Source organism: Anas acuta, chromosome 2 (genome assembly GCF_963932015.1).
Source record: "Anas acuta chromosome 2, bAnaAcu1.1, whole genome shotgun sequence".
NCBI classification, from domain to species: Eukaryota; Metazoa; Chordata; class Aves; order Anseriformes; family Anatidae; genus Anas; species Anas acuta.
The window spans coordinates 107852807-107880601 of record NC_088980.1 but is presented as its reverse complement, the minus strand read 5'-3'; the positions used below and the strand labels follow the sequence as shown (position 1 = coordinate 107880601).

General features: G+C 38.3%; 1 protein-coding gene across 13 annotated transcripts in view; it reads right to left on the bottom strand.

Annotated features, from left to right (window-relative positions):
• Nucleotides 1–27795, bottom strand: part of PTPRM (protein tyrosine phosphatase receptor type M) — a 468093-nt gene that overhangs the window by 254681 nt on the left and 185617 nt on the right. For all 13 annotated transcript variants that reach the window (XM_068671589.1, XM_068671590.1, XM_068671592.1 and 10 more), the window contains exon 7: nucleotides 22241–22534. In XM_068671589.1, coding sequence (XP_068527690.1) covers nucleotides 22241–22534 — 294 coding nt within the window. The remainder of the gene's footprint in view (nucleotides 1–22240; nucleotides 22535–27795) is intronic.

Below are 27795 nucleotides of genomic sequence, written 5' to 3'. Positions count from 1 at the left end.
TAGCTATAATATTAGCTAATAATATAGCTAAACTATAATATTTTAGCCAAAAACCTATTTTATATAACATAGCTACTGATTTAATAACCCATATAATTACTGCTTAGGCATAAGCCTACCTTTAGAAATTCATTTTCTTCCTTAGCCTTTTAAGTGATTTAATAGTTAACAGAGGTATGTATGGAATTTTGGTTTTGAAAGATAGAGGGGGGAAAAAAACAGATGATGAAATTATCCCCTATCATTTTCTCTACCTGAACTTCTGAGGTTGTACTCTATATTCATAAAGAGTGAAAGAACTCAGAGGGTTCTGCTCACAGAAAAAGAATCTGAATCCTTCCTGCACAGACTGAATGTTCATTGAAAAACTACCGCATCCCTAAATAGAAAAGTTCTTTTAAACTATAAATGATCTCACAAGAAAGAACAAATTATCAAGGTAAGACATTGGTGCACGCCAGCATAAACAAAACTTTACCTGTGTTCATTATTAAGGTACATACCTTACTTTAGAAGGAGTTGGCAATACGAGTTTGCAGGAAGACTGTATCAGAAGAACTTTACTCTTCAAAAATTACTGCCTGATGTCTAAGGCAATTGTACAAGCTCTGAGCATTGTCAGGAGCCAGTCCTTCTACTACAGAAATGTTACTCATAGCATAGTTTACAAACTACAAACAGCAAAAGTGCATTTCCCAAATTTTCACCTGTTTTTCACAGCTAGTTTCTATGCACAGTGTAACATCTGTTTGGGTATGGATCACAACGCAGGAAGAATGACCAAAAAACTTGACAACACAAATATCTAAATGCTTCTTGCTAATCAAGCATTACCATGCGGAACATGTTTTTCTTTGTGTGAGCATTAAATATCAGTTATGACCTAAAATCCTGGCATAAAGTATTTGTCTGAAGTCTAGAAAACCCTTACATTCACATGAGGAAACCTGTTATGTTGAGCTATTCTAGGTACAATAGATACTATTGTAAATATTTTAAAGCAAATAGAGTAAATAAACCCTAGTGTTTGTATCATGTTTACTACAAATCTTGGACCTTATCACAGTGTCTGAAAATTCATGCCCTTAGATAGAAAGCCCTGGTCTCGTTTTGCACCTCTGAGGGGTTCCTGTTACTGGTGTGAGGTTAACAGCCAGCCCCTGAGTTTTGCGACGCGTTGTACTCCACCTGAGGTGCTACAGTGAGAGTGCAAAACAGCACTTTGACGGAGGTTTTCCAAAACCATGCAGTGTTTTTCTAAGCTCAAGAACTGAAACACGGCAAAGCGCTTTAGCCCAACTCAGAATCTGCAGACACACCTCTCTCAGGGATGCGTATCCAGACCTAATTTGAACTAACATAAATCATTCCTATCCCCCCTGCTCCTAGAACAATATAATTCCCTTTTCTGTATTGTGCATGACTCTTTAGTCAGTACATCCCTCTAATCCAGGCTGTTCTGAATCAGAGTTAGTTGGAGGTGGTCGCACAAAAATATCTATGCAGTCTTGCTTTCTACTAAGAAACTATAAATGAGGAGATCCATCAGTGTTGCTTCTGGAAGAGAATCTAGACCAGGCCCAAACCATCTGCTACTAAACATACCATAAGCAACAGGTAACAGCCCCGTGGATTTACAACATTTGTGATTCCTATACTGCCACTACCTGACTTACTCTGGTTGACACAGTTTACCATAAACCCTTCCAGGGATCACCAGAAGCTGTGCTTCTTAGCTGGGGTTCTTGGGGCTCCGTCAACTACTTGTGCGTGGTCCTCCAGTCGGCGGGCCTGCGTTCGGTACAGAGTGCTGCATGCAGTGATGGCACAGCTATACGGCTGTTAAAAGGTTTATGGAGGAAAAAAAAAATACCTCAGCTGAGCTTTGCCCAGACAGAAGAGTGAATCGCTAAACTTTGTTGCCTTCTCCCAGGACTTTAATCATTTGGAGGTTATCTGATTTACCAGCAATGTAAGTACAAATTAAGAGCTCTGACCTCCACCTTATCTCAAAGACTGATTCTGAAATTAAGCTGTGCATGAGGTGGCAGGCCATTGTTGGGGGGTAAGATCAATTAAAAACGAGGCAGTAGTGAAATTAGCCCTCTGGCAACAGCCCTGCACAAGAGATGCTTCTAGCTACTATCTACACCTGAGACTGGGCGGCTCTGATACCCATTAGCAATCAGGGCCTGAGTCTTCTCATGGTCATGCTGACGTTAATTGCACTGATAACAGCACAGAACAGCTCCTTCAAAGGGGGAGCCTCAGGACCTGCAATTTTTGGCTACAGTCAAGTAGAGCCAGTTCAGCACTAGCCCGGTATAGTCATGGAAAAGCCAGGAAAGGACCACACAGTATGAATTTTTCAGATTCACAGTTAAGAGGAAATCACTAATTGATAACAGTATCAAGCACAGCAGAACAGAACCATGAGAACTATGCAAAAAATAAGATCCCCGACTAAGTCACAGATTGATTTTATACAAGTTATTAGGGTGAAATTCACACGGTGTAATTAGTTTCTACATCATTAGCGCTACGTGTTTCGGAACCACGCTTAACTACAGGTGTAATTAAAGTTAAGGAATTGTTTCTTTTATGAGGAGAGAAACATTTGCAGCTCTACAAACCACAGACTAGCCATCAGGGGAAACGCACTAACATCTGAATTTAATCATATGTTCCTTCTGTCGCAACAAATGAACTTCAGAAAAGTTCTGTGCCAATGCACTAGTATCAGTCCAAGATGTGAAAAATATTCATGTGGTTAAAATATATTTGGATGAAATATTTTAGATGTTTTTGCTCTTTGGAATTGCCATTTTCATATGCTGAGCCTCTCCAGGATTAAAGTGAGAGCATAAAGAAAACAAAATCATTTTTTCTAGCTACATCTCTCTGCCCATAATTTCTTTACTGCTTGTCTGAATATAACAGAAAGTTGATTTTGCAACATGAAATACTACGTCTTGCAGATCATTAAAAGAATTGTTACGTATTTCCACTTTTGTTTTTCTTTTTGCTATTAATAATTTTCCAAACGATAGCTACATTTTGTGTAAATGTGTCTTGACAGCACATCTCTAGGCAGGTCACTATTTATGCTATAATCTGTTACATATATGATTTGCAGGTGCTGTTCCTACTTGGTGGTGATCCTGTAACTTTTTATAGCACAATCTGGTTCTATAAAAAGCATTTGAATAAATTTGCTAACTTTTTCCATGAAAAGATCACTTCTGTACTTTCAGAAGATCTTTCAATCCATGATGTAAGAGAAATTTAACTATATATCCGCATATTAATAGGATTTATATAGGCTGCAAAACTCTTATCATCCCCTTTCATAAATACTGATTTCATGATTTTTTCTTAAAAGACTGGGTGCCAAAACCAGCTTTCTCTGACTATCTCAGTTCTCTCAAAATCTGACTTTTAAAAGTGAAGCACTAAGACTGAAGGAAATTGGTCTGTGAAAGAGGAAAAAATCTCCAAGCAAGTATCTTGGCTTGTGTCTATCCAGTGACAAGAATCTGTGGCTAAATCTACTTTGGACATTTGGTTATCTATGTGACAGCCTTCAGCTCCACATTTCTAGAGAAGTTACTGAACTGGGAAAAAATATTGGAAAGCAAATGCTTTGGGGCGAGAATCCAGCCTTTTGAGAAGCCAACAGCCCTCTTGTTTTCCTGCAAAAAATGCTAGTGGAAACTCAGTCCAGGAACTATTTCCTAAAAGACTTCTAAGTACCAGGAACTTTCCTCACTGATTTTGCACTCTTAACGTTACGAGATGCTGAGACTGTGCCTTGTTCTGGCTCGTGTCCAAATTCCTTCCTACATTTACTCTTTTTCTTAATGTGATCCGAAATCCAAAAGGCTGATGTCTGCCAGCGTCATACAGGGGACGGTCAACCAGAAAACTGTGCTGAACTGCATCTCAGCTACCCCGTTACATTTGGGAATGCTCCGATACTGAAGTCAGCTCTGTCTGAGCAGGCACAGTATCTCTGTAGGTTAAAAAAAAAAAAAAAAAAAAAAAAAGTTAACTCTGAATAATCCCAAAGACAACGCATCTCTGGAAACCTGTACGGAAATACCGCTTTCATTTTTCTGAATCTAACTCCTGAAAGAACAGCTCTGTCTCCTTCGGTGTTTATCTGAATCCCTGGAGGAATGTGCTCTATTGTAGATGAGATTGCTTTTGTCTAGATTTATTGCAAATCAATGTGTGCTGAGTTCACAATTTACCCTGGTCATATTCTAAATTACTTTGCTCTTGGATGACGGCTTGATGAAAAGTGTAATCCCACTGAAGAAAAAAGTTCACCACCAGAAGTTTCAGATATGCTTTACAAATTCTTGGGATCGTATCACAGAGAAGGGAAGTGGTATGCATGTATCAATGATAGATACCCTTTCTATGCTAAAACTATTGGTTAAAAAAAAAATCTTCCCTGATTTGGAAAAAAAACATCAAAGAAGAGTTTCTTGGATCAAATTCAACTCTGAAGTAGCTCTTTATTTCACAAGGAAGATTAACCAGATGATGCAGGACATCCACATTTCTTTCATTCCTTTGACTGTACTCCCTTTGGGGCTCCTCTGATCTGTGTTATAGGACAATTCTGCCTGAACCACCCGAGGAGAGCCTGTGAGAACTGTAATTTCCACACAGGAGACAAAAGAGCTTCTTCTCCCCTATTTGCTGGGCTTTCCCTTTGGAGGCAAGCAGCCTTTGGCTGGGCAGGAACAATGGATCACAAGTGACTCACTTAGCTAAAGCTTCAGAGAAGTTTCTAGCCCCAAAAAATGAAACTAAGGAGAAATGGAGGTGCTCACAGCAGGATCCATAACATCCCAGTCGAATTGTTAGGTGTCCAAGGCTGGGAGCATTTTTATGGCATCGTTATGGCCAAATCTCTGCTATCCTGTGATAACTCAAACTGCTTCTGCTTCCTTCAAACATTACAAAAAAAGTTTTGTAACTCTATAAGCAAAGCATTAAAATATCTTTAAAAAGAACCTACATTTTTCAAAAATTTGTTTGAACATTTATGGTACTTTTTTATAAAAATCTCGTATGTATTCGGGGACATTTTATGTTAAACCATTACCTATACAAAGATGTAAAATAAAAATACCCTTCATCACATATCATCAAGTATCTGCTTTATTTCTAGAATTTCCACTTCTGGTGGATGGGGTACTAAGAGTAAGGCAAATAAACTGCCTGTGTGATAAAGTATGATACATTTTAACATTTATACTCCATTCAGTCTTACCTACCAAAGAGAATAAAATGGAACAGCATAAATTTTATCACATCCTTTCGGGTACGCATATGTACTTCAGCGGGACGTACGTGTGATGTGATCCTAAGTGCCTTGCTAAAGGGGGATGGGTGAAAAGTTACTGTCACAATCAGAAGCCAAATGTGCAGCAGAGGAAGGAGAAGGAGGAAGCAAAGATTGTAGGCAAAATAAGCAGCCACAAGAAGAAATGAAGCAAAGATGTAGGCAGCACGGCATTCTAAAAACAACTTGCTAAACATTAGCAACATGTTCTAAAAAATTAAGCACCTCAGATTTGAACCTATTGAACTTAGTATGTATTTTGGTATGGAAGGGAGAGATTTGGCACGCCTTTTTTTTTTTTTTTCTTCCATTGCGTCACATTTTTTTCAGACCCCTACAGTCTATTTAATTGTCTTCCTCGTCTCTCCCATCAGGTTTGGAGGGGGTGTGGCTAAAATCGCAGATTTTTTCGTCATGTCACAGTCTAAGTATAAAGTAGACCTTGTTTTGAATGTTCAAAACATCAAAATAACATTAAAAAAAAAAAAGTTCTCAGTACATATACTATAATTTCTTGTCTATTTTTGGCTAGCAGAGTTATGTACCTGAAATGCATTTTCACCATTTAGCTGTATTGCCTATGGAAACCCTACACTAAAAACATACTTTGCTGTTGTGTTTTTGTTTTTTTAATTATGTGGGCATATAGGTAAACTACTGACATAGTGCAATCTGGCAGCAGACTTAGCTAGAGCAACACGTATTTTTAGGAGCATCGTTTTTTTCACTAAATTTGAACACGACTATCCAACTTCCAACCTCCATTAAAATTGTTAATAATAAAAAAAAACAGAACCAAAATACAAAAACTAGCAAATAAACAGAAAAATCCAATCTTTCTCAAAAAAAGTGCAGAAATATATTTTCCTTTCTTCCAGAACACATAACTCTGCTGATTACTGTTGTCAGCTTATCCTTTAGCAGCACAGTTCCCTGGCATCTCTCTCAGTATTTCAAATCAGTTCCACCAAATCCCTAGCAACTAACTGCTCAGAATTTGGTCTTTTTTTCTTGTGTGGAAACTTCCTTGTTTATATTAAATGTTTGGACAACTGCTAACTCCGCTGACATAATAACTAGCACTACCCTTGGAACAGTTGTTGAGACAGAAAGTCAAAGTGTTAGACTTTAACCTTGGCAATGGCCCATCTAAAAATGAATGGACACAATCAGGAAGATTAAGGACAAATTTATCTTATATATGTTGAGTGCAGTCTGTTCGGATTCAAAAAGTCAAAGCACCATCTCGGAACTCAGAACTTAATCGACAACGGCCTAAAAGTGAAGCTTTGAACAAGGTTTTAGGAAAATTTCCATTTTAGGAAAATAACTGATTTTAGTCCTTGGTCAATGGCTATTAGGACTGACACTAGTACCGTGTCAATGTACAGTACCAGTTGGCACACACGTATTTTACAGCAGCAGCAGATCTTATCTTCATCCTAGAATGTGTTACCGTCAGCACCAAAGAGACTCCTGGGTACTGACAAAGACACAGGAGGTTGGTCTCCCTAGGAGCATTTTTCATATCTGGACAGACAGAAGAGCTCGTTCAAGAGATGAATAAGAACACTTTGGATCTTGCTCTACGTCAGCATCCTGCAAAGCCCATCTTTCCACGTTGCCTACAGAAGTTGCTGAAGATAAACACCGAGCAGCACAAGCACACTTCCTGATAGTGCATGTAAAAGCTGAAGGTAATTCTCAGTTAGCAACCTGTATTTCTACATATCTTAGAAAATAACATTATGGTAGTAAAATTTATGACCTCCATAGGCACTAAGCTCTCTACGGAACCACAGTATTTTGTCAAATTACTCACGGTAATTCTAGGGCAAAGTCAGCATAAAGTTTATTACAAAAATATTGACAAAAACTTTCCATCTAAGTTTGATCACAGAAAGCAAAATTAGTCTAGTCTTACTGGCTTGTATTTATTTTCCCCAAAATAAAATTACTTGAAATAACAGCATGATGGCAGTACAATTATACAGCATAATCAGATTACTTATTAGTACCTTGAAAACAAACATTTCTACTTTACTTCTCTGATTACTCCTAATAAATACCTTAGAATTTATTTTTCAGCAATAGATCATTATTAGGTAAAAAAAAAAAAATTAAATGTTTTTTGAATTATTGCTTAATCAACTGTGCTTCTCAGGACTACGCCTACATAACGTGCTGTGTAATATGGTTTATACATGAAATATCGCCCCAAACTGGCGTCAAACATGATGAATAAAATGGGAAGTTAATGAGAAGGAGGGAAAAGGTTTTCTCCACGGATATAAGCAAGAGAGAATGCTGGAAATCAGCAAAAATGTGGGCCCAAGCTGGACTGGATTAATGAGCTCCAACCAAAGCAAAATTGCAACTTTTGCCAAAGTGAAAGACTCAAGGGCTTCCCGATCCCCACCTGGAAAATTTTATCTGAGTGAGCTTTCAACAGCAGACTGATACCATATTCAGGTCTGCCCACCCACCCATCAGAAGGATTCAGCTTTTCACTTTTGTTCTCTGCATGAAGTTTGGATAAGGCTGCAAAGAGTGTCAGCTCTCGTGAGTCTTCAGCTCTGAGCAGGTGAAGGCTTACTGACCCATGACAGCTTCTCTATCTTTTTGCAGGCTGTCTCATTCTAGAGCAATCCCAAGTTGCAGCACATTTCAGCTACTGTTTTTCACCAGTAAAAGTGATTCTAGTCATAATCTTGACATCTAATAGCACTGTAACACTGCTGAAGCCTGTTTTTTGGTGTTTTTTTTTTTTTTTCTAATCTTTTCCCCCCTCCCAAACAGCAAAAAGTATGATGCCTGCAATGCGTGTAAATTTAAAGCTGAAAATAGGCAAAAATTGTTTCTCTTCTACATGACGTGTGCCCTATGCTTTTACTATAGCATGACAAAATTGCTCAAACAGAGCCACTTTGAGTTCATGGAATATCTAGTACTATCCAAGGCAAATGACACTGCTTAAAATTCTTTTAGAGTATCTGAGTAGCATATATTCTGTAACACTGAACACTGAATAGAAACAAGGGTATTCACTACTACTTTAAATTAAATCAAATGCATTTTATTTTAGGCAGGTATTAGCCATTTCCTGTTAAAGCAACTAATTACCTTCTGAATTCATCTCGTAATCTTAAAACTGGCCTTTTTGCATGAGAAACTGCATGAGCAAGTACACTCCTGCAGACAGCAATGCACATAGTTAAGTTGTCACGCAGATTTTGTTATCAACTGTTTGTGTGACCGCCAAATACTAACAATTTAGACTGGGATGACGACTTTTCCTCTTTCATCAGGCTGGAAAAAATTAGCTAATGTAATCCATTTCACTCTGACAATGAGATTAAACTTAGCTTATCCAATGTTACATGTTTCTCCACCATCAATTAATAGCTCCACCATCCGTTTGGCACCAGAACCAAATCTTGGAGCAGGGGCAGGAGAAAAAATAAATCCTTTACTCGTGTTCATAAAAATAAACATAGATTTATGAGTTGTCAGTCTGAGAAACAAGTAAGTCACCTTTTATGTGTGGTCCAAGAACTTCATAAAGATTTGCTCCAAGCACTTCCACACCTGTACTAGGTGCACCACATCAATACTGTCCTATTCCCTGTGAAGAAAGACTTGCACGTTTTACTGACCTGTGATGTACTCAGGTTCACAGAAAGAAAACCTTAAAGTGTTAACTAATTGCAAATGAAAATAAAAAGTTGTAACAATCAAGGCATAAATCAGGTGGTAGAGACTGGAGCCTGTGGTCCGAACCAAAAGAAATAAATACACAAAATGGCCCCAGAAATTTGCAGCAATGTCCAGGAAGCAGCTACTGCAGGGCATGGAAATTAATATAGAGCAGTACTTTTCTGGCACTTAAAGATATGAATACTGACTGTTTTCATAGGCAGTGGTCTGTAAGTCAACTGCCAAACAGTAAGGTGGTGGTAACACACAGAAGTAAATAACCACTTTGAATTTTAGTAGACAGCCTTTGAAAATTATCATTGTGAAAATAGCTTATCTTCAAGGCAGCTGTTCTAGGTTCCCAGTACAATATTGTACATAAACTGTTTAGCAGAGCTTGTGTTGCTGCAATAGAGAATAAAATAAATTAGCTTTGGAAGATTTATACTAAACTATTCCATGATGTTAATAAAGCAGAAAGAAATTCATTGTTTGAACCAATTCAGACGTGAAACCAAGACATTTCTGCTTAGTCAAGAGTCCTTCTTTCTGGGTATGTAAGAATCATATTTTGTGAATAATGACATACACATTTTGTTTAAATAGTAAACAGATAGTAGAGTAAGAAGAATTACTGTATGATGAGTAGCCTCAAGTCTAATTAAGTAAGTAACAGAAAAGCATACAAAATACTCTAGCAAATGCAGAGTTTAAATGAGTGCAAGGAAGGATCAAGCATCTTTTAGTTAAATCAGAGCGATTCTGAGCTTGGCATTGGTCTTTGAAAAAGATGGTGACAAAATTTGAAAAATATTAATCTGCTGGAGCTCCCTTTGAAAGATTACGTAGGTATGAAGAGGGAACTGAGACACCATTACGAGACAGCAAAGCGTCCATCTCAGTCAATAATCAGAAAGTTTGTAAAACAAAATAAATTATTCACTTCTTCTATTAGAAACTCTGTTCAAGATTAAAAAGAACCTTGATAAGATGGCCTTCAAGAAGTCTTAGATTTAGACTGAGACAAGGTTAATGTTACTGAAGGAAAAAAAAAAAAAAAAAAAACAACTGAGGAGACCTATCTGCATAACATTACTCTGAATTACTGCAAGACTGGATTCAACCACCTGAATTTTTCATCTCCTTTTGCAGTAAATTAAATAAATAAGCAAAGAATTTTTAGTTTCTTTTTAAAGCAACTAACAATGCAATGTTATTTGCCAGTGAAAGGTTCCCTGACAAAAGAAATGCTTTCATTGATTATCCTGAATTATAAATTATAGCTCTCTAATTCTTCCCGTTATAAATGAATACTCTTCACAATCTAGCCTTACATGTCAGACAAAAAAGATGAAACTTTTATAATGGAAATTTAATTATAGTACAATTTTTGCCAGTTGTCATTCCTAAGTCATCTATAATTATGCTCAGGTCATTAAAAGTTATTTTTTTCATTTACTTGGCCAAACATGCCAGTTACACATCAGGTCATCCTCTCAAATTCAACACTGTACAACAGTAATTAAGTAAATTATTGAATTTTTTTTTAAATTATTTTTTTAAAGCTAATTGCAAACAAAACATCTGCAGCAACAGTCAAAACAAAGAGCAACTGACAGGCAGCTTGATTTTTTTTTTTTCCAAAGTACATAAATTTCTAGAAATGAAAAGGCACTTCTGCGTGTCAGGAGTAAACACTTATTATTGCCTTTTTGCTCTACGTGCATTTTCCCATATGGATAATACTAAAAGATAACAGTCCACTCTAAACATCATTTTCTACAGCACAATTTCTGGACCAAAACACCTTCAGAGAGCTTTTGGGCAGTTATGAATCACGAATTAATGGATGAAACTGACCTTTCCCTTTCCTAAAAGAACCCCCCCCCACTTTTTTTTTTTTTTTTTTCTTTACAAGGCACTGAATTGAGCTTAACAGAATCAATAAGCATGAACTAAAAGCACGGATATATTTTTTAATATATTTAAGATAATAAAAAGGATCTCCAAGGATGGTGAATATTGAAAGACAGCTAAACAGAGATGTAAGGACTATAACTTTGAAAACAAAGTGTTAAAAATATTTTAGATGATTGATCATACTTGTTGTTTTAAAAAAATATCATTCCATGGATGAAAGATCATGAGCACCAAAATGCAAGAGCCCTAAATCATAATTTTATTGGCAGTCCTATTTTAATCTCCATTTTATTAATACAGTACTTCACATTAATGTCATGCACTGCATTTCCCAATTTTATTTCCTATTTCCTTTCAGATATTTGAGCAAGCATTTGCTTGATCATCGTCTTTGCAGTCAAATGTGTTAATTTATTTGGGTGAGAATCCATCTAGTCATTCAGGTCCAAAGAAGTAGAAAATTACATATAGCAGATTTCCTCCCCCAAACTTACGTTGCCTATAGATGAGTCTGGAAAAATCTCAGTTCCTCACGAATGCTGCTCCCTGCACAACCAGCACACAACAGTAATCAGATGAGATACCAAAAAACAACTTCTCTTCTAAAGCCACAGAAATGGAAGTCTAGCACTCTTTGAACTTTCTCAGCTTCATTTTTCCGTAAAATTTTAAACAGAAACACGGTGCAGATTTGCTGACCAGAAGAGATCACTGGACTGTAGGACAGAATTACCTGTTTTCAACACTGTAGCGGCCCACCAGTGCAACAAGAAAGAGAAACTTTATTCTTCCTTCAATGTCAGGATATTTCCTAATCAGGATCTTTCCTGATTTCAGGTCTCAAACCAGATGCCTAGTCTATAAAGTTATAATTTTTCTCTGTAGCAAAATGTAGTAATAGAAAAAGCAGAACTGACAGCACCAGCTATTCTTCCTGGAGACATTCAGGAAGTGTGACCAAATTCTGTGCCCAACAATTCTACATTTGTGGAACAAAGAAATAAAATGCCTTCTAACCACTGAAAAAAATAAATAAATAACAAGAACAGAAGCACTCAAATAGCATCATTGCTTGTTTTTCTTTAAAGCAGGACAGAATTAACACACCTTTCATTCTGCAAATTTTGGGGCTTCCTTTTTTGTAAGCGATTTTTCTGCAAAGAAAGCTAGAAGGTTTAAAACATAGTCAGTTGTCCCATGTGACACCTGGGATGTTTCATGCTTCCCAGATGCTCCAACAGAAGCAGGCAGTCAGATGTTTTTGCAACTGGCCAAAGCTGCTGGGCCGGACAGAACATGGTCAGGGAAAAGCAAGCAGAAGCCTAACATTAAAAATGCCATGTGACAGCAAATTCCTGGTTAATCGGGTGCTGCTTCTTGCCTTGCAGGTATCTCACAAGGACATGGAGACCAGGGAAAAATTGGATTACCATCAAAACCCGGCAATACTTAGCGGACAAATCCTTCAGAAATTAAGACTTTCGTTTTCTATGAGATCATTTATTTTCCTGGCTCCCAGAACAGGTGACTCAGAAGTTCTTTCAGACCTTTTTATTATTATTTTATTATGTTTTTAATTATGAAAGCTGTTCTTGATGATAAATGCAGTAAAGAAAAGCAAAATCTTTGTGGTGAAACTCAACCCAGCTTAGTAGAAAATATCAGAAGACATTCATAGAATCATAGAATCATAGAATATCCTGAGTTGGAAGGGACCCTTAAGGATCATCAAGTCCAACTCTTGACACCGCACAGGTCTACCCAAGTTCAGACCATGTGACTAAGTGCACAGTCCAATCTCTTCTTAAATTCAGTCAGGCTCGGTGCAGTGACCACTTCCCTGGGGAGCCTGTTCCAGTGTGCAACCACTCTCTCTGTGAAGAACCCCCTCCTGATGTCAAGCCTAAACTTCCCCTGCCTCAGCTTAACCCCGTTCCCGTGGGTCCTGTCGCTGGTGTTAATGGAGAAAAGGTCTCCTGCCTCTTGAAGAAAAGGTCTCCATTTAGACTTCTGTCTAAATAAATATTATGTTTATGTCTTTAGATATTTGATTGCTAGGTAGTGCTCAAATAGCAGTCCCTTTTTCTTCACTATAGTCCCAAAAAACATTACAGTATGACATTGTTACCTTTTGCTATCTCTCTTGCATGAAATGCCTTCTCCTATCAGAAAGTGACTGAGATGCACAAAAGCAATCGCAGCATTGCATAATGCGCCATTGGGATTCCTTTAAAAGCTACGATAAATCTGCTTCCTGTATTTCTGAAAACTCCAGATTAATGGAGATTTTCTTCATTAGCAGAGCATACATAATAGACACGAGCTTGGGGAGTTAACATAGCATTTCTAAAGCTTCACATCATGCATGATTAGTTTTGGTTTTTTTGTTTTTAGATAAAAGTTGAAGAGAATATACCTAGGCCAATTCAACCATGTAAAAGATTTTATTTTGGTTTTGCATGAGACTTTCTACATTGGCTAACTCAAAGGAAAAAGCTTTGGAAAGCAAAAAAAGGAAAAAGCTTTGGAAAGCAAAAGGAAAAATGTGACCTCCTGGCACATTTTCACATTTGCTTATGTTTTTGCCAAAGGTCCAGCATTACTAATAATGAAGTTTGCCTCTAACTGGAATGCAGTATGGCATCGCTTCCCACTCTAGGAGTAACTGATGTGAAAACTGTCCTCAAAAGAGGCACCTATGGGACTTCACAGGGAAACCACCTATCCCCAAAACATTCCCTATTCTGTGTTTCAAAACTGCTTTAAAAAATAGATTACCAACATATTTATTTAAATCTGCATTAAACTATAGTAATAATACTTCTGAAAACCAAAGCATCCACGGAACAGTTCATATTCACTTTGTTCAGAACCAAATAATCTCAAGGAATGCCCTATTAATATTTTGGACAATTGTACCTCGTTTACCAATTCTGCTGAAGATACCCACACATCAGTCTTCTGTTTTAGCCAGTACACTACCAACGTGCTGGGTTTCTTTGCAGTCTGTACTCAGGAATCCTTCCTAAATCAAAGCTGGATAAAATCTTTTTGATTTTTATCTTTTAACTTATCTTTATAATTAATAAGAGACTGCAACAAATCTGGAGATGGAGCAGTGTCATAGGAGAAATCACATTATCTACTTTCTCTCAAGGGTCATTATGTTTTCTTCACATTCCCTCTACTTGGCAGATGTGAAATTAATAATTTTGCCCCTCAGGTTTGCTATAAAATGGTGAAGGTTCATTTGTCTCAAAGAGCAGGTTAATTTCTTCCTCTGCAAATGTTTTGAAATGGGAATCTAATAAAGTGGAGAACTAAGTCTCCGTTTATATGACTGCTTTTCACATGACTGAAGACAGTCCTCCTTGACACTTCTTTTTACAAACATTCAGTTTCCATTCTGATGTAATTGCCATTAAAAAAAATATCCCCCTATCCTCTCCCCCCAAAAGAAACTGAACAACCAACCTAAATTTTTCTCCACAGCATAACGAGCAGCTCCTCAAAACAAGCTGATCTGACAGTCAGGTTTCGTACCCTGTGTCTTTTATCATCACCAGAAGTTGCCTGTGTTCCTGTTACACTCAGCACTGTGTGTCAGACAGACCCAGACCTAGGCAGGAATCTGCCTGTCCTCCTCCTGCCAGTACTCCCCCCTTCAGGTGGTATGGAGGGAAAATGTTCTGTTCCTCCAGTGAGACCTCTGGATGCTGCAACTGAACTGAAAACATGTATTTAGGGACTGGTGAAGACACAAAAGTGCAGGGATTAGTAATTTCTATGTAACACCAGCTCGCTTGGTTGCTGATGTTACAAAACGTGTTTGTGCGCAGAGGCCGAAGGCTCACTGAGCAGAGAAACTGACCTAGGATCAGCGCTGTGAAGGAAAGACGCTCTTGGGATGGAAGGACAGACCCCGATAACATTTTATTTTCTAAAAGGAAATGTGTATTGCTCCCTGTTGCTGGTAACCACAGAACTGAGCAAGCATCAGATATGAGGTGGCAGAACTGAAGTCTCTGAATAAAAAGATTTCCATTGTGCTCTACCTCACTGCTCACACAAACCTGGGGCAGGACGGGAACACAGCACAGCTCTCACGATACATCCCTGCTTGTGAAAGCAGGGCCCAGGAGAATTTAATAGGCACTGTGGTAGGAGATTCTTCTCCTGGAGTTTGAGAGAAACAGGATCGTCAAATGGCTGAGGGTGGAAGGGGCCTCTGGAGGTGGCCCAGTCCAAACAACCCCACTCCCAACACTGAAGCAGGGCCCGAGCAAGCTGCACAGGTACACGCTCAATTGCCTTTTGAAGATCTCCACAGAGGAGACTCCACAACCTCTCTGGGCAACCTGTGCCAGTGCTCGGTCACCCTCACATCGTTTTGTGGTGTTCAGAGGGAGCCTCCTGTGCTCCAGCCGGTGCCCACTGCCTCTTGTCCTGGCACTGGGCACCACTGCAAAGAGCCTGGCTCCATCTTCATTACACCTTCCCTTCAGGTATTTCCAGACACTGATGAGATCCCTCCTCAGCATGCTCTCCTCCAGGCTGAACAGCCCCAGCTCTCTCAGCCTCCCAGCCTCTTCCTTGTAGCACAGATGCTCCAGGCCCTTCACCACCTTTGTGGCCCCTCACTGGCCTCCAACCAGACCTCATGTCACTCACCCATCACCACCCTCCAGACTAGGCCATTAGGCCAGTTTTTAATCCACCACCTCACTGTCTGCCCATCAGCTTACGGGAGACCGTGTTGAAAGCCTTCTTGAAGACAAGGCAGACAATATCCACTGCTTGCTCCTCATCTACCAAGCCAGGCATTTCATCACAGGAGGTTATCGGGTTCATCAAGCATGAACTCCCCTTTGTGAATCCATAATGATTTCTGCCAATCACTGTTTTGTCTTTATGTGCTTGGTTTCCAGGAGTAGCCAGTCCATCATCTTCCCAGGAACCAAGGGGTAGCTGACTGGACCGCAGTTTCCTAGGTCTTCTTGTCCCTTCTGAAGATACATGTGGCATTTGTTGCAGCTGCATTTGCTGTCATTTACGGCAGCTTTCTTGCTTTTTATATTTAAAAGAACCCCAGAGGGCAAATTCAGACTGTGTGACAAAGAGGAGAACTGGTTTTAAGTAGATTTTTTAAGGGAGGAATTTGGATTACTTTGCTTTTTTTCTTGACCCAAGATGTTCAATGACACAAGAGGAAAGCTGCTCTGTAAGACAGGAACAGGGCGATCAGCTCCGTAAGGAACAGCCTGTGTGTTTGTTCCCAGGCACGGGGCTGTCGAGGAAGAATTTCCACAGAACAGTCACAGCTGAGCATTATTTGTCCTTTCAATCAGGCCCTTTCACAGGAGATGCATTCCTTTGGATTTCTAATCAGAGAAAGGGACAAATGACATGGGGACACGGATATGCATCCCACTAGTTATTATTTTCTTGGAATTCTGTTAAAATTTACCAGCTTATCTTCTGCAAATCCCAAAAACTGATTCACCCCCTTATACCACAGAAAATTCAATACTGGTTTTCACCCTTGTAAGCAAATGGACCTTAGATGGGAATCATTTTTATATCAGGAAGGCATTAGGAGAAAGGATGATACAGTGGCTATTTTTTACTTCAGATTTCTGATTAAAAATGAAATTGTAATTTACTCTTGCAATGAAAACAATAGATGCAGTAGAAGAGTAATGTAGAACTTGTGGTAAGTCAGTGCAACTTCCTACTAAAGCTTATTATAGCATTAGGTTTGGGATAGTGACATATTTTCCATGGAAAATAAAATGGTGCAATATCTGCTACCCTTTTTCTCGGGGTTCAGGTGCCTGTGATTTCAGGTCTTGCTCTGATACAACACAGCTGTACAACCTTGGTTCATACTTAAAAGGAAAGTGCTAAGTGCTGTTGAAAAGTACTTGCAGTATGACCTCCAGTTGAATTCTCTCATGATCACAAAACTAAACAATGTTAAGACTCTGTTATACGCCAGGAAAAAAAAAAGAAAAATAAAAAAAAAAGGAAAAAAAAAGTAACCTGTTCACAGGCAGTCCCCCAAGGTATAGGAATAAGAAGGAAGAATTTAATTCCCAATGACACTAAGATCCTTCCCCTTTTCTTGAGACAAAAAGGTCAAAGATTCAAAAAAGCCAGCAAAAACTGTGAAACGCAGCCCCCATTTCAACCTGTTTTTAGGAAGGAACTTCTCTTTCCTAGCTGATGTTCAACGGGGAAGGGCATGGAAATAAGCAGCAAGTACCACCGAGATTCAGGGCATGAACACTGTCAAAGGGAGAGAGTAACTACAGAACTAATGACAAAAGAAGATGGGGATGAGATATGAGGGTGGAGGATGGGGAAGACCAACTGTTAAAATGATTGAGTACAAAGGCTCTGATCCATTAGGGCCTGAGGACTGTCCATCTTGTAGATGGATGACAAGTGCTTCCTGCCATGCATAAGGAGAAATGTGGTGACATGGAGTACTTGCTGCTGGACCCGTGCATGCAAGACATGCTGACCTGGGTCAAGACAGTTGCCAGCCTGTACAGCCTGCACATTTCAGCCTTTTTTGCCTGCTTCAACCTGATGTAAAGTAATGTATAAATTCTACAGGCTCCCTGAAATAAAGGGCTGCAGGGAGATCAGAGTTTTACGCTCTGGCTGTGGGTCTAGCTACAGCTTTCAACAGAGTGAACCTAAGTTTTCTATGCAAATACTATATTGTCATACATTTTACTAACTGGCTATAGACCCTATATACTTTTAAGTCACGAATCCCTTTTAGCAAGTAAAAGGACAAAAGGGGAGCTTAGTTAACATTCCCAAGGAAAAACAGGGTCTGGTCCACGTCTGATCATTTTGAGGGCCTGGTACCAGGAGATGAGCTCTTATTTGATCAGAGGAAAGATAAGGCTTGTTCCATCAGCGAACATTTTGGCAGATGTAGATGGTTTCACTGTGCCAGTGGTATCAGTGGGCAGCGAAGACGTAGGGGAGTAATTCTGGCACCTTGAAAAACCACCCCCTAGATCCAAAGCAGTGAGGAAAAGAAAAAAAGATGAAAAATAGTAATCTTTAGAAGTGGGGATTTAAAGAGTTCCTCTGCTCTCTTCTTCCAGATGTAACAAGCCTCGGAGTAACAGACAGTTTACAACTAACCTGCAGCACTGATGCAAGAGCTCAATAGACCTGGGAGTAACAGCTTTCCTCTTGACAAGCGCAGGTGAGGGGGCAGAAGAGACAGCAAGAACAACAAATTTAATTAAAATATTCCTGTTGCTTCCTTGTACATATTGAGCATGTCTGAATTCTCTGCCTGGAAAATCGTTGGTTACATTGGCAGCAATTGTTTCTGCAAATACACGGCAATAATTGTATCGTAACACAGAGAAGTGGAAGACTAACTGTTACAAATAACTTTGGGATAGTCCAATATTTTGTTGTGTTTTTTTTTTTTGTTTGTTTGTTTGTTTGTTTTAAATTGTTTTCTTAAATTCCACTAGAGTTTTCTAGTTCAGTTTTCACTGGGCATTGTCTCACCTTCAATGTGCAGGGACACATACTGGATCAAGATTTTTATCATATAGTGTGTATTGAAGACACAACTTGTTGCAAAGCACAGAAATAAATAATTCTATCCACAGAAATGCTGATATGGAAAAGAAAACTATAAAACATTCTAGCCTATTAATCTTTAAACTAGCCTACTCTTTTTTTTTTTTTATGGCTGGTTCCACCAGTTTGAGGTCAGATTTGGAGAATATTTGGTTCTGGATTTTTTCAGGCACTAGAGGATTCACAGTCTTCAATAGTAAGGGCTAACAGCTAGGTGGGTGGCTGGTTGGTTTGTTTGCTGACCATTGACTTTCAGATCCACAAACTTATATCCCACATGGCAGAGCAGCTGTTGGTTCTGTGCTTAGATATAAAGTGATTTCTTTGGTTCAAATATTTGTGCAGCTATTTAGCTGCAAGCAATGGCTGGATAGAGCGTGGGTGAGCATGGTCTCTATAGCAGTGGTGGGCACTGTAAGCCTGACACCGAGCTAGCAATCTTATGCCTCAGATAATGCTGTCTGAACTGTGAGGAACTCTAATTGGAGGCTACTGTTTTGAAATTATCATTTTACAAATATATTAGAGTGAAAATGTATATGAGAGTAATGTGAGATACACCGTGTAACAGAAATGTTCTGTCATATCTCTCCTGATTGTTTTTTTTCTTCCCCTCATCCCAGCTCTCCCCACACACCCCCACCCTTTTTTAAAGTGCTTTTATAATAGCATCACTCCCCTAAGTTCGTAACACCATATGACACAACTGTGGGAAGAGGGAGCTTTGAACACAGCAACTGGTGATTCAAATTCCAGACAAACAAGGGAGAGGTCTTGGTTTCAGACCTTGAATACAGGGAAGAAAAAAAACAACAACTTTTTTGTAAGTCTGATTCAAATGTGGTTTACAATTGCCAAAAATCCATTAGCCTCCTCTTTTTCAAACCTGCACTCTACTTTCTAGGTTAAATCTAAACCAGATCTGAACGCAATTCCTCAGCCTTCCTCAACATTACCCTGAAAGAGCACTTACATTTATATTACATTTCATCAGAAGGAAGGAAAGCACTTCAGAAAGTATGTAACTGCTCCACTGAGGATGATGCAGCCAAGTCTAGAGAGATGATTTTTCTTCATTTTCTTTGCATTCTAATTATAGATGCTTTTATTTACTAAAGTTACAGATAGGGCTTGTCTATTACAAGCCTGCGAAATCTCATTCTGCTAAAATGAAAACATATTTCAAATGCTTTGGAGAACTGTTAAGATTATTGAATGTCTAGCACACTGCTCTGAGTCTCAGAGTGGTTCACTAGACCCCTAGGGAACAGGCAAGCAGCATACAATTATCACAGTAATTAAAAAGGTGCAATGACTCTTCTCTTAAAGACTCCTGTTTTATTAATTCTATGGTATGCTTTGGAGACTGGCATTATTTTACTCCTACCCAGCTTAATTATACCGTCATTAGTTTATCAGCATCTCTCTTTAACCCCTCGGGCCAGTTATTAGCATGTCACTTGCTAACAGTTAACCAATAACCACTACACCTTCAAAGCAGTATCTTCTGCTATAAAAAAGCCAATTTGTAGAGACAGATTTAATATCATCATTCCATTTAAATTTTTTCAGTCAGACATCACTTTCTGCTTTTAATTTGAGAAGGTTACTGTTTAGCTTAATGAAAACACAAATAACGCTGATGTATTACAAGACTTTACCAGGTAATAAAATACTTCCAGTATGTTGTGTTTTATGAGATCAAATGCATGTTTTAATACTCAACAGTACGTACCACTGAAATGACTAGAAAGCATACAATGTTCTTAAATACAACTAAAATTCTGGATTTCTTTCTCCGTACTGGGTCTCGCTAGGACAGAGTTAATTTCCTTCCTACTTCTCCCACCCCTCCCCAGCAGCGAGTAGGCAAGAGTTTGGGAGGGGACACAGTCAGGACAGCTGACCCAAATTGGAAAGGGGTATCTCATACCTTGTGATGCCATGGTCTGCAATAAAAGCTCAAGGAAAGGAAGAAGAAGGGGGGATGTTCATTATTATGACATTTCCCAAGTAACCATTTAGTGTGCTGAGGCCCTGCTTTCCACCACATAGCTAAAAATCTGCGTGCTGATGTGAAATAGTGAATAAATTCAGTGCAAACAGGCTCACTTACACAGAACCTGATGTTACATTACCTCGTTGGATAAGCACATAACCAAACTCTGAGAAAAACTGGTTTAATTTAAAAATGCTTGAAGTACTTCTGTACTAAATATATACATACCTTGTCTAGACAGATAATTTTACATTATTATGAAAGGCACAGTGACCTAGAAACACTCCTGAAGGGAACTCTAATTAATTTTTATGCCCCAGTTTTGACTAAACTGTTGTTATCTTAGTCAAATAAAGTAAACCTTACAAATATTAAATAGTTCACTATTGTGTACTGCCACTTAGTATTTTTCATTAAAATACTTGTTTCCAACAACGTGAGTAAGTAAAAAAAAAAAAACATATAGTTACTAGCTATATAAGCTTGCATCTTCAAAACACAACACTGTGATTCTGACAGCAAACATTTTTTTACTCTATTTGGCATCGCACCAATTCGTTCAACCGAATGCCACTCAGCCACTGGTAGATGGCCAAGTGACTTTATGAAAAGTAACTTTACCGGCATATTCAATGGAAATACATCATTATTTCTGCTGAAATATATGGTACTATTTTCCTGGTACTATTAAAAAGACAACACCAATCAGTTCTTTTAAATATTAGGATCAATAAACAACTACCATTTGCTTAGTCACATTTCTTCTAGGTACATTTCTGACTCTCTTCTACCAGCTCTGCAGCAGCAGAAAGAAAATACAAAATATTGGGGGGAAACACTAATGACAAAAAATAATAATAAATCCAGGTCACAATATACTCTATTATTTTATGAGCAGCTGAATCCCAAATTAGTATCACTGCCACTCTTCCTGAAGATTACTGTGCAATTGTTTTTTGTATAATAGGTCTTCTTTGTATCTTTTTACAGTCAGAGGTCAGCACCATTAATTATAGCATCCAAAATAGGAGCCAAGACTGCTATACAACATGACAAATCAAACTATCTCGTTTAATGAAAAGACATGCTGTCAGTCACTCAAGAAAGCAGTCCTCGGCTAAACCTTATCTGCTAATTGAGACATAACCATGACTACATTTGCTGTTACACAGGATCTTTTTCCACTTTATCTACAAGTATGATATACCTGACACTGAAAAAAAGGAAAAAAGAAACTTTATTCAAACCAAAAAAAAAATTATTCCCAATCTTGGAACAGTAGCCAAAAAAGAAGGGAAAATAAGAAAAAATAAAAGAGATGAACTGGTAACTGATCTGACATCCCAAACATATACTAACAAGAGAAGGCTGTAATGGAATGGAGAGCGTTCAGTGGAACACAGCGTACCTGAAACCAAAAGTCACTCATCTATGCAGCACGCTACGCTGACCACTTTAAGGTATGAACAGGTATGATTTAAATCATACTGGCAAATGCTGAGATGTTACACTTAAAAGCATTCGGTCTTAATTCCTGAAGCTTGCTGCTTTAAGGTAGATAGTAAAGACCACTAGTAAGATAACTTACATTTTCGACCCTAGAAATCTGCTTGCAACATTTCCGATCGCTTTTGAGTACTCACCAGCACATTTTGTTCTTGTTTTTAGAGCTGGGCCAGGAGATCCCGTTCCTCCTTCACCTGGTCTTGTAAGTAACACACTGATCTCATATTCTGTGTCAGGATCCAGGTGCCCAATCTTGTAGCTTGTGGAGTCCACAGGTTGTATGTCATACCAGCTTCCACTTGAAGTTCGATACTCGACTTCCCTTTGGATAATGGGTCCGTCTCCATTGATGGAATTGGCGTTCAGCTGTATCCACAAGTACGTCGCGCCAACCGAGGACAGCTGAGGTGGAGCAATGGGAACTGGTGGCTCTGGGACACAGTAAGTTACAAAAAGAGGCAATGATTATACAGGTATTTTTTTACTTCTAAAATATTCAAACAATGGATTTCACGCCATATCAGAGTCTGCATAAAAATACAGATATGAAAAAAAAAAGTATCACTACACATTATTTCCCCCAAAATGCAATACGCAAAGTCTTCTGTTTAAGCATTAGTGATTTTAACCTGAAGCTTACGTTCTGTGCAGAGTAACTTCAAACTGTGTGTGATTAGAGTTTTCCAATTCGCTTAATATTAAATGGCATCTTTTAACTTCCAATTCAAAACGAAAGCTGATCTCAGGTTTTCTTATTAAAATACAGTTCTTCCTGGATATAAACATATAGCCTACTCAAAATTAACATTTTTTAAGTTAAAATTGATACTTGAGTCTATTCTTAGACATAGCCAGAACAGGGACTTCTGCATAAAAACAAAAATTATAATTTTTCCTCACAGACTGCAATATTCAGCCTTCAGATTTCTGTACGAACCAAATAAATATAGTATTTTTCAAAGTCCTATATCCTGGTTAAACAGAAAAAGCTTCTATAAGAAAGCTGAGGGAATTCTTGAGTCTTTATTATGAGCCTGTCTCTTTCTTGTAATAGCATATTTTCACTAACATCCAGAAGTATTCTGTTGCACTAAAAGAGCATTTATGTGATCCTGAGTTTGCAGTCTAAAGACATTAAAAGTAAGATTTTAAAACTACTTTTTTATTTATTAAGCAATGGACATGTACGAGTAATTTTGAGTTGGACCGCAAAAATAATTTGCAGACATCATCTCTTTTTAAAGCTAAATAACACATTCATTTTTTTCCTACTGATTAACCGCAGAATTACTCTGCTGTTTCAAGCATCACATCTGCATAAAATTTGCCTTCCCATTGGTTAAATATATTCAAGCAGAATGAAACCATGCTGTTGTAATAAGGCAGTGTTTGATCCAATATTCTTAACATATCTATCAGCAAACACTGCCACCTTCTTAAGGCTGCACAGAATACTTAATGAAAGTAGAACATCTGTCTTCCCTAAGCTGTAGATTCAGATTTATCCTCTCCTGCTAACCATTCCCCCAAGTGTTGAGATATAGGTAGTCAAACAGAAAAGAAGCTGAATTCATATATTTCATCATTTTCCCAAGGACTTCAAAGTCAGACTTAAAGGAAAGAGAATGAGGCACAGGGGGAGAAAGGCACTCTGGAATAAGTATTAATATTTCCTGAGAAATAGCAGAATCACTATTTTAACAAACATTTGATTATCCTACATATGCTACCTTCTTTTTCCTTCACTTACAGAAGGAGCACTCCACTCACTGGGCACTAATTATACTGAAGATCACCTATGATCCTCACAGACCAGTGGTGTTTCTAATTAGCACCGTTCCTTTTTAGATAAACTTTAAACTACGCAATCTGCTAGCAATTGCTGAAACCTGAGATCACAAACTCACAAACACAGGCCTCCACACTGTGTATTTGCATCTCCGTGAAACTAACTGATGGTCATTGTGAAGAACACAATACAGTTGGCAACAATCAGATGTTTCTCCAAAGATGCCTACTGGTTGTTACTGATTGGCATAGAAGTGCATACAGGAGAGAGGAATATTGTTTGTGTTTTCAAATCAGTAGTGAAAATAGTGTTTCACGTCAGTGGAAACATACGGCAAACTGATGTCATCTCTTGGTCAGGCACATGGAGCAGTTTGATTGAAACTAGTGTTCCTGAACTGTATAAACTACGGCTTCATACAGCGTTAGTATGCCTGGAAACAGTTCTGACTTGACTCAAAATGATTTAGCATCAATTTAAATCATTAGGCTGTTTTGTGAACCAAGACATGAAATGGAACTTTTATAGAGCATCCTAAGGCATTTACTTAGCCATGCTGAAAGAACAGTTAATTACCTTCAAGTTTCAAATGCTACTAAAGGCTGCTGAAGTGCCATTCAAAATGCGAACTCAGGAGTTAGGTCACTAAGGTTAGTGGTTACACCAATTCATTCCAAGTATTACAAGTGCTCGGAATAGACAGTATTTTATTGTCTTTTTATCCCTCGGGGCATATTTTTCATTCCTTCGTGGCCAAAGTGCAAAAGGTTAATTCAAGCTGCATGATTTCAGCAAAGCCGGCGTATGCTGCAGTTTAATACTGGAAGTGCAGTTTAATAGTAAAAGTAATGTTCTTATTTGTGATCAAGGTTACGCAGAATGAACCTGTCATTATAAATAGGATGCTCATTATTAAGTTACTGGTTAAAAACACGAGCCCAGGAGTTAAGCATACACTTTAATACAACAGGTGCACTATCAAATATAATGAGCTGATTTCATGACTCAGATAAGAAAGCTCTTCTTCTTCCTTATTCAATTATTCTTCCTTTAGTCAGAATTAGTGGGTTTCTTTGTTTGTTTTGCTTTTTTACCAAGAAATTAGAATCACTTACTCAGGTAAGTACCACACTGAAGCACCACCATCTTTCACTGAAAGCAGTTTTAATGTGGACACAGAGGTAGTCTCAAATAAATACCATTGCAAATTCTTTTCCCATTACTACTTTTATAAAAATGGCTCAATAGATCTGTGACTCTGTATCCAGGTACATTCAGGGAAGGAATTTCAAGTGATTGCAGAAACAAGCTTGTAGCAGTGGCACTTTAGGATGATGGTTTAGTTTAAAGAGCTCTTCCTTGCAGATCTCTTTGGAAACAGAAGTAAAAAGAGCTGTTTAGTACTGTACAACCTTTTAGATAGGCCTTTAAATGGAATGTTAACTCAAAAAATAAAAAAAGGAAGTTTATACATAAATTCACATTTAATGCTTTTTAGACAGACGGGTGACCTCCTCTTGAATTCTGTGATCAGCGGCAATGAGCGAAATCCGTCATGGGAAGAAAATACTGGCTGCCTTGCCAAGGCAGATGTCTAACTCCAATGACTGCAGGTGACAGAAGGTTTCAGGCAGATGTTCTAATGTCACCCTATGTTAACTTGACCTGTTACAGTAAACGTGTGAAAGAGACAAAGCCTCATGATAAGGAGCAGCCCTTCTCTTATGCAGAAGATAAATACAAACGTAGCCATACACACACATAAACTTTTCATTCTTAGGCACTTTCACATTAATTGCAAACATCGTTAGAACAGCAACTCCTTTATTTACTTTGCTTTGTGCTTTAAAGTGTAGAGATTTCCCAAACATTTCCTGTAAGATCCTAACAAGTTCATGTTTGCAGTTCTTTTAAAATTTTAATAGGGAGGGGAAAGATATGCACATAGAGATGCCAGTGGAGATAATGTAAATCTTTGAGGTTTGACTGACTTATAAACAAGTAAAAACAAACATTTCTTGTCTGTGGCACAAAACAGCTCACTTGAAAAAATGAAAAATTCTCCTCTAATAGTAGCAATAACATTTATTATTATTATTATTATTTTATTGAAGAAAAAGGGAGAGGAGAACCATGCTGAGAGTAGAACATTTGGAAGGAAAAGGGAAGAAATATTTATCCTGCAAGCTAATTTTAATTAAACAGTGACTGTTAAAGAATGTCATGATAATCTCACATAGTGCTGTTCAGCACATCATGAATACATGAAATGGTAAAAATATGGTATCAATCATCTCTGATGCTACGTCCACATTAATAACTTCTTACCTAATTATTACAATTATTAAACTAATCATTATTATTTTAGTCTTGAAATCAAACAGCTTTGTATATGCTACTATATATATATACATACACAACTACATATCTTATACATATACATATATAAATCTTTGTGCATATGTACATATGGATGGACAGATGTTTCTGTTCTGCCCTCGCTTTTCTTTCTCTCTTCCTAGATTTTAGCACTCACGTAGCCCCAATTTTCGTCTAACTCCCCTCTAACTTTGAAACGCCTCCCAGTTTGCCATGCCTTTCAGTCCCAATACCAAAAACCCCATCCAAGTACTCAGCTTCTTGCTCCACTCACTCTCCACATGCATCTCACACCATTATAGCTTCACAGTACAACAGCTCAGAGAGGTGGAGGGCTGCATACTTAAAAGCACGGGACGGCTAAGCTCCCAGTTTTGGATTCATGTGCCTGGCTCCAGCCCAACGCAGGGGAGCTCAGATCAGTACTGACATTTAAACTGAAATCTCAATTTCTCAGTTAAACTCAGAGAAGTCTCTATTGTATGCATTAGATGGGTGTTTGTTTGTTTTTCTGCAGCCTGTAAATTGACTATACTTGCAAGCAGATTTCTTGACACATCCATTACCCTCCTAAAAATCCCAAGTTCCTGCTTCAAAGCCTGGTGGTGTCTTCAGCACTGTCCCACGGAACATCTGCTAAGACGGCTGAACCATCTCAGCTGCTTTGACTGGAGGTTCCCTCTAAACTTTCAGGCTGAGACACATGCCCATACTGGAAAATATCAGCCTCAAGTCAGTTTATCAAAATTGTAAGCATCTGAAAGCAGAACTTTGTGACAGGCAACTGTAAAAGTAAGTTGTAATAGCAGCACTGTTTGTAAAAAGGCACAGGCAGATTGATGGATCCAGCATGAAGGATGAATTGGCAGAGACAAAGAAAATAGATAAAAACATCCATGTATATTTACTGTAGGAGAACAACTGATACCTCAGAAAAGCACTTTGTAATATTTTCTTCCCGTGTCTTCATCTCAAAATAGTTTTGCCCTCCAGAATATATTCTTTGTTCTGGAGGTCCAGAAGAGCTTTAGTTCTGTTCCTGGTCTTAAATCTTCCATTTGAAAAGATGCAGACATTTAAGCTGCCAACGTTACAGATGGCTACCTCTCTGTGCCCTTGCTTAAAAACCTAACAAAACTCCATTTAACCAAATTGACACCTTGGTTTACCTTGTTTGAACTCAATAAGCAGTCTGAACTCTGTAATAATCTGGTGTCTGCTCAGACAGGCTCATTCTGTTCTCCTGAATCTAATCTGTGTTGGATCTGCTCACTACCAGAGAAATTCAACCGAGGGACTGTATGTAGAAGTCTAATTTACTTCACCAAATACATTTAATCAATTCCACCCTACTATTTCCCTTTTGCGCAATGTTTGATTACCTTCATGTCACCTATTACAAACAAACCGCTGTTTTGTCTTTTGTTTGGTTGTTTTGTGGGTTTTGTTGTTCTTTTTTTACATTAAGTGGGTGATCTGACAAGGCCACTTTCATGTCTCCCATTAGATAAAGTGACATTTCAA